Source organism: Camelina sativa, chromosome 14, assembly GCF_000633955.1.
Source record: "Camelina sativa cultivar DH55 chromosome 14, Cs, whole genome shotgun sequence".
In the NCBI taxonomy this organism is placed as follows: domain Eukaryota; kingdom Viridiplantae; phylum Streptophyta; class Magnoliopsida; order Brassicales; family Brassicaceae; genus Camelina; species Camelina sativa.
The window spans coordinates 1,672,993-1,680,825 of record NC_025698.1 but is presented as its reverse complement, the minus strand read 5'-3'; the positions used below and the strand labels follow the sequence as shown (position 1 = coordinate 1,680,825).

Sequence of the window (7,833 nt, the reverse complement as noted above, 5' to 3'; positions counted from 1 at the left end):
TAGGTTGCATATCTGATGCTGATGCACTGCTGTTTCGCCTAGGTGGTGAACCGTTTTGTGAGACCGTCTCGGATTTACGCCTCGTCTTCTTATGCTTCGGTTTCTCAGGAGGAGGCAACAACTCTTGTAATCCAACTCCTTCTCCTATTTGATTGTTGTTATTGGCATCTCCTCGAGAAACTACTTGAGCATTCTCATTTTCTTGAGGTTTGAAGTCACCCATCTACATTTAAAAAAAAAAATATATACCAATGATGAGTATACTTTTACATACACGGTCGGCAAAATAAGTAGAATTTGTGTACAACCCATACCCAGCTTGGCGTATTATTGGTTGCGGGACCGTCAGATCCGATGTGGGCGATATGCTTCACATCTGTAGGAAACCCGATCTGCATATCCTTGTCTTTATCTTCGTCTGCAATTAGAATCTATCTTTATATATATATATATATATATATATATATATACAGAGTTGTGACTTGTATTACAAGAAAAGGTTATAATGTTGTTGTGAATCATTTTACGAGACTAACCGAAAATTTGAGTAATGTAGCGAAGGCCTTTAAGAAGGCCTTTCACGGTCGCCATCTCGGGAGGAATGGTTTCCGGTTAGAACTTCAGATGCTGTAACTATGTGAATGTGCCAAACCCTAACAAAGAACAAATTTAAACATCGAACGAGATTAGAGAGAGTTCAAACCTCGATGGTATTGATTTTCATGTTCGAAATAATTNCTTAGGTTGCATATCTGATGCTGATGCACTGCTGTTTCGCCTAGTTGGTGAACCGTTTTGTGAGACCGTCTCGGATTTACGCCTCGTCTTCTTATGCTTCGGTTTNAAACTGGAAAGAAAGAGAGAGAGAGAAGGAGAGAAAGAATAGGTTTCAGACAAATTCTTGGTTGAGAGAAGACGAAGAAGAAGATCACTATATTTTATTTAACCCAAAAAAAAAAACCTTGTCAAGGCTATTATTTTTACTGTTTATATATATTTTAAGAACTAATTTTTCGTTGGTGGTTAAAAATTAAAAAAGAACTAGTCGACGAGAGGTTTTTACGGGCCGAGAGGAAGAAGACAAGACCACTCTCACTCACACAAAAGTTCTTTGCGTAATCGCATTTTGACAAAACTAGTTAACAACAACAACATTTGCTTTTGTCAAGAAGCCTAGATACGGTACATTAAAACTACGCTGAAAAGATATAAGATAGATTGCATAAATTTAAACTCAGACTTGCTAAGATATCAATGCAATCTGTAGCCTCTTTACCATCTTCTATTTTCTAATCTGTTAAGTTGTCTACTTTGATTGTTCCATATGTAATTATTTTAATATATATCTCCAAATTGAAATTAGTCTTCCAAATATATTGTCTCATTTTTATGTTAATTGTCTATTTATAATACTCCAAAAGTTAATATAAATTTCCATAAAGAAAAACAGTTTCACCTATCTGATGTCCATTCATTAAATTATTAATATCACTATTATTACCTTGACATATCTGGCACTATACAATTGGCTAAATTATTCACAAATTTCATTTAAATGTTATAAATGATATATATTTTTACTAATTAATAAATTAGTAATTTTTTTCTTTTTTTTTCTGATAGATGTATTGACAAATATTTTTGAGATATTATAAAGTTGACTTCATTAATATATTAAAAAAAAACTGAAAACTTGAATGATATAATAGTCTAAAGGAAGTTATTTCATCTGCATTTTATTTAAAATTTATCAAGTTTAGATATGATGATATTTAATAGACTCATTAAAAATTATAATGACTTGGTATATTACACTGGTACTTAATTATTCTTTTCCAAGAGTAATATATTAGTAATTTAGTACTAGTATCCGTGTAATTATAAGAAGATAATATATGGCGTCATTTATTCAAATTAATTGTTATTAATTCATCTTTACTTTCTTTCAATTTAAATATTAGCTTCCATATATTAATTATTAATAAAAACAATTTATTAATTTGGACTGTTAACTCTTCAATGTATATATTATTAATTTATTATAACAGTAATATTATAGACCCAAAAAATAAGATTTTATAAACAAATGCATATAAATGAATGTCAACATCAAATCAGCGTCCAAATCTGTTAAATCAAATCACACTGTCTTCTCTCTTCTGGAATGGCCAAGGAGTATAAATCTAATATACGATAAAAACATGTTACGTTCCTAAATTAGTTATAAAATGTGATAATTACTCTTGCAAACTAACTTTTGAAAGTGGCAAAGGAAGCCCCAAAAAGTGGCATATAATCTTAAGCCCCAAAAATGTGTATACAAACTATTTCTTCACAACACATAAGGCACATACACTTGTTGTTTCTCCGTTTGAGTTGTACGTTCTTTAATCTAATAATAAATATACTTGTACGCACTTACTCAATTTAGTCATGAATCTCATAATAAATTAATAATCATGGTCAAAAGATATAACAAGAAAATATGGTGAAAAATGAAAAACACAATAATATCCGAAAAGAAACACAAATATAATACACTAATCAGTCCAAAGAACTGTTAAAACAACGACAACAAAGACATAGCACTTATCATACAATCCTAATTTTCTCCAATCGAGAATCATATTTTTCTTGTTTTATTTTTATTAATTTAACCGGACAAGTCTACTACAAAAGAGTCATCATAGGCTCATAGCCTTAATGACAAGTCGATGTAACTCGAGTTGGTTCCACCGTTCTCCGTCACAGTTTCCTCCGGTCTCCGTTGCTCCAGCTGGCAAAGAAGCGGCAGCGTACGGATGCATTCCAATGACGTCTCCTCCGGAAAAAGATCTATCAGCTTCGGCGTCTTCGATATCTTAGGCGTCTTCAGCAGCAAAAACTTATATTTCCTGGCCGGAGTCATCATAGCCGCCGGCGCCGGTGGAAACCCTTTATGAAAGTTCCCTTGATCATCCAAATAACCACTACGGTAGTAATCCAAATGAGTCCTCGCCTGAAAAGCAAGAGGATTAGGGTTCCGGTTCCGGTTCATGAGCTGGTTGGAGTAGTGGCGGAAGGTGGTGGGTGAAGCGGCGGCTGGGGAAGAGAGGGTGGGGAAATGGCGATTGGAGTGAAAAGCGTTGATGTGTGCGATTAGGTGTTGTGGTGATATGAAGACTCGCTTACAAACTCCGCATTCTTGGGGCTTTGAATATGGCCTCATTAGGTTTGATGCTTTGTATTAATGAGAAGATGCAAGAGAAAAAAAAAATGAGGGATGAAGAACCTAAGACACATCTATTTCAACTATATACACAAGTTTTATGAGTGAAAAGGAGAAGAGCTGACGCCAACTAAGACTACTATATGAGGAAATATATTTTTCCATATGTGTTATTTTTGTCTTACTTTTGATGATGATGATGACGATGGATTTATTATCTATAATATCATGCATGCATTTCGTTTACCATGTTCTAATATCATGCATGAATTTAGTTCAGGATTTTTTTCTGTAAATGTTTTCTATAAAGAAAATGAAGATATATAGATAGGTATATCTAGACATATAAAGTAGTCAAACATTGTAAGGAAAAATTTAAAGGTAAATACAAATTAAAATTTAAGAATAATGATTGTTTTCGTTTTGGGAAGGATACTAATTAATGGGAAGTTGATTATTTTGTTGGAAATTAATCAACCACTTTTAGGAAAAACATTTTTTTAATTCAAATACACATTATGCAGTTCTTTGCTCCACTGTAAAGTCTGTATATACAGCTTTCTATATATTGGGAAAATCCTAATTAGTTTTAATCATCTATTCTGGTATATATTAACTAATTGAAATGAATTCTGTGCTTATAGTCTTCCTTCAACGTGAAATATTTCATTTTATGATGTTATCTATCCCAAATTTGTGTTATCTATGTGTCTTTGAATTTATTTATGGGATTTATTTGCTTATGCGGAGAGTATCAGTCATGGTCAAATACAAAAGTGACGGTCCGCACAATTATTTCATATAATACTAGAAATATTTTCAGAACCGTCTTTGTTTATGAGAAATTGCTAAATTAATTAGTAAGTTCCGTGATCTAATTTTTATATAATATAATTATCATGTTCTCCAACGATGTAATCTAATTATCATTTTTTATAATCTAATTACTTTGTAATATATTTCTCCAAGGATGTAATTAACGACAAAAAAAAAATACTTTGTAACAAAACTTCACCAATATACTTAATAATCAATTGTCACACGTTTTGTATATTATAATGGTTAGTTGTACATGAGATTTTATTCCATAGACAAAAAAATTATTTCTATGGTTATTGGTCCAGTTAACATGTAATTACATTATTTTATTTGAATTCTTAATTCATTTTTCATTACTGTAAAATTTAAACTGGATAATATGAAATAAAAGTAAAGTAAAGTTATATTTATTTCCTGTTTTACCACTCCATAATTGTTTAGAGAAATTAATTTAATTAATAATTTCTTGTTACAAGAATGATGTATATGACTTGGTTTCAAATTCTTTAGAGTTGATACACATTTAAACGCACCATTCAATACATTGGTGGTATAGAGAAATATATAAATTAAACAAAATACATATGAACAACACTGATGATCGTATAAAGTAAAGCCATGTATAAATTATATATATCACATATCTTTAAACAAATCATGTATGTTTCTTCCTTAATAATAATTTCTCAAACAAAGATGGATAAAAATATGAACCAACTGTGAATCTGGCGGGATGCAAATTTCAGCCAGTCACTTCCTCTTGCTGTTCCCAATACTGAGGAGCTCGAGGCTCTGGAGCGTAATGTCACGAGCAGTTCTTGCTGGAGCAGCCTTCATAGCTAAAGATGAGGATGAAGAAGCGAACTGGGTCCTCTGAGTTGTAGAGGACCGACCATTGTTTGGGACGAGTCTACTCAATCGATTCTCTGTGAAATCAGCCGAGGAAGTGGCTCGAACACTTGACCCAGCAACTGCTTTTCTTGTTAAACTCTGGTTCCTAGATAAAGAGATTGGCCTCTCCTGGTTTTGCTGATTCAACCAAACAAATAAAGGTACTTTGTGTGAAAATTCACAAAATGTATTCAACAAACATAATTAGGACAATTTCAGTCTTGGATCTTGAGGTTTATGAAAAAAGGAAATAGAAATGTTTCTCTTTTTTTATGTACAATACTAACCGTATCCTTGGATGCAAGAACATTCTCCGAGGTTCTTGGTCTACTAGATCGATCAGCTTGAACGCCAGTTCCTGAACCATTTCTTATAGTGTATGCCTCGAAAACACCTGAGAACCTCTCGCGACTGTCCTGCCCAACTGTATATAGTTAAGAGGAAAGTTTGTTAATATCTAAGTTCCTTCAACAAGCGTTAAAGCTGTGTACCAGTTCCTGAACTGAATCATTAATTTTAAGCATGGCATAACAATCTTTAACCAGAGAGAAGACAGTTTAATTTAGCACAAAACCAAATCAAGTAAACGCAGAATAAGAACAGTTACAAGGAAACTTGGGCCAAGAATAAAGAGTTACTCTACCAGTGATTGTAAAGTTAAGAAATAGTATGAAGCAAAGCAGGTTTTTTAAAAGCTAATGCTTACTTGAAGGCTTCTCCGCTTTGTCGGTAGATGGTACTGGATAATTCATAGCAGGTCTTAAGCTTGGCTATTGGAACAGAGGAAAAGCGTGAGACGGTTGATACTCTATTTAAAAATGATAACAATTCCGAAAATATAGCTTCAGAACAGACTTACTCTTGGTTTGGAATTGGAGCTGGAACTGGAGCCAAACTGTGGATACCTCAATATTGTCCAATCGAATACATAGTCAAATTGATAACCTGCAGATATAAGAATCAAAGCAATTTCTTGAGTGTTTTTTTTGGTTAAAGTTATATAAAAATAAGCACAGCAGCAGATAAGTATTTTCGACAATTTCCTAACCTTCTCGGATAAACAGATCTCTGAAAAGCCTCTTTAGGTATGAATAATCTGGTTTGTCTTCAAACCGTAATGAACGCACATAGAGAAAATACGATGTGAACTCAGGTGGATAGCTTTTACAAAGGACCTGCCAAAGGCAATTTTAAGGTTGTAATTATAAACGCCGAACATCTCAGAAGGTTAAGATTATCTCTAGTACTTCAATAGTACAACAACTTCAGAACTTAAGTCAATAAACCATAGAAGTTTTTTAATTAATGGACGAAAACAATACCTCCACTGGTGTAAGCCTCTTCTTTTCACTGATCTTGTCATACTTCTGCTTTTTGGTGCCTGCACGAAGGCCTTGCCAAGGGAGGCTGAAACAGAAATTAAGGATCAGGAACAAGTTTCATAATAGGAAGACAAGAAAGAAAAGAAAAAAACACACAGGTTTATCACTTTACCTTCCTCGAAGAAAATACATAAGCATATAGCCAAGAGATTCAAGATCATCCCTTCTGCTTTGCTCTGTGTAAGAGTAATTATATTAAAATATTAATTAAGGAACTGAGGAGTGACAAGTCCTCTCAACTACATACAAACTGATGGAGAAAGCAAAGAAAAATAGTGAGAAGCAGGGATAAAACTCACCAATTCCAAGATGGGTATTGACACTTGCATATCGAGCTGTCCCTGTAAGATTCTTGTTTTCCCTAAGAAGTAAAACTCTCGATTAACAAAGTGACATTCACTTAAGAAAACAGGTGTACTTTGGCAGTTTCATATGGGTAGAAGTTTGTGAGTTGAAACACGAGCTGTATTCTCTAAACATGAGGAGACAAAGTGTGTACCTGTATGGAATATGCTTGTGTGTTTGAAGATCTCTATACTTTTTCGCAAGCCCATAGTCAATGATGTACACCTGCAAAGGAAGAAACAAAGATAATATAAACCAAATGTATCCTTGCTTGAAGCTCTCAGACAGTAGTCTTATAAAACTCACCTGGTTTGCTTTGCGTCCAAGACCCATCAAAAAGTTATCTGGCTTAATATCACGATGAAGAAACCCTCGTACATGCATATACTCGACTCTATTAATCTGGCGAAATTAAAATCGAAACCAAAGTGAACAACATGTAATCAAACAGTGTGGGAGAAGGCAGGAAAAAATATATGTATATACCATCTGGTCAGCGAGCATGAGAACAGTCTTTAGAGTGAAAGATCGACTGCAATAGTTGAAAAATTCCTCCATACTAGGGCCAAGAAGGTCGATCACCATACAGTTGAATTCACCCTCAACCCCAAACCATTTGATGTGAGGAATACCAGCTTCAATAACCAAAAAAAAAAAGAAAGGCATATATACATTAATAAACAGAAAGAAGACTGTAAGAATTGAAGTCGAGAGTGAACATAAAACACAAAACCTACTTCCTCCTTGGAGAAGCATATAAAGCTTTGACTCGTAATGAAGCTGAGGATGCCTAGCTCGGAGAGGTTCCTGCGTGAAGAAGCACATATCAAAATCAAGTTTATACGCTAAGACAAACAAGGAACAAGAACTAAGCACATAAACACTGCATTATATATCATAAAGCTCAACCCTAATATAAACAGTGATGATTAAGAGAGAAAATAATAATGAACTTACGAGCTTAACAGCCACTTCTTCTCCAGTTTGTACATTCACTCCTGAAACAAAACAAATCCAAGAGTTGGGAAAAGTAGAGACATAAACAAAGGGAGAAGAAGAATATCTATATTAAAAAAAAAAAGAAAAAGAAACAAACCAAGGAAAATTTCACCAAAGGAACCACTTCCAAGCTTTCGTCCGAGCTTGAACTTACCACCTACCACACGATCCATTATCTATCTCCTTTTA

The 7,833-nt window shown here is 33.7% G+C and overlaps 3 protein-coding genes across 3 annotated transcripts in view; all 3 read right to left on the bottom strand.

The window, feature by feature from the left end:
• LOC104743141 (CRIB domain-containing protein RIC3-like) overlaps positions 1 to 727 on the bottom strand; it is a 7,916-nt gene extending 7,189 nt beyond the window's left edge. The window contains exons 1-3 of the mRNA XM_010464254.2: positions 537 to 727; positions 315 to 418; positions 9 to 223 (exon numbers count right to left, since the gene is read on the bottom strand). Of these exons, the coding sequence (XP_010462556.1) occupies positions 9 to 223; positions 315 to 418; positions 537 to 591 (374 nt within the window). The 5' untranslated portion in view covers positions 592 to 727. The remainder of the gene's footprint in view (positions 1 to 8; positions 224 to 314; positions 419 to 536) is intronic.
• On the bottom strand, positions 2,693 to 3,208 carry LOC104743140. Its single transcript, XM_010464253.1, has one exon. The coding sequence runs from the start codon at positions 3,206 to 3,208 to the stop codon at positions 2,693 to 2,695; it is 516 nt and encodes a 171-aa protein (XP_010462555.1).
• LOC104738966 (casein kinase 1-like protein 13) lies at positions 4,579 to 7,833 on the bottom strand. Its single transcript, XM_010459187.2, has 14 exons — positions 7,742 to 7,833; positions 7,603 to 7,643; positions 7,383 to 7,452; positions 7,132 to 7,280; positions 6,952 to 7,047; positions 6,800 to 6,870; positions 6,600 to 6,661; positions 6,413 to 6,476; positions 6,241 to 6,325; positions 5,967 to 6,093; positions 5,778 to 5,863; positions 5,625 to 5,688; positions 5,206 to 5,342; positions 4,579 to 5,056 (listed from the first exon to the last, which is right to left on the bottom strand). Exons 1-14 carry the CDS (start codon positions 7,815 to 7,817, stop codon positions 4,778 to 4,780), a joined length of 1,407 nt encoding a protein of 468 aa, XP_010457489.1. The 5' UTR covers positions 7,818 to 7,833; the 3' UTR covers positions 4,579 to 4,777.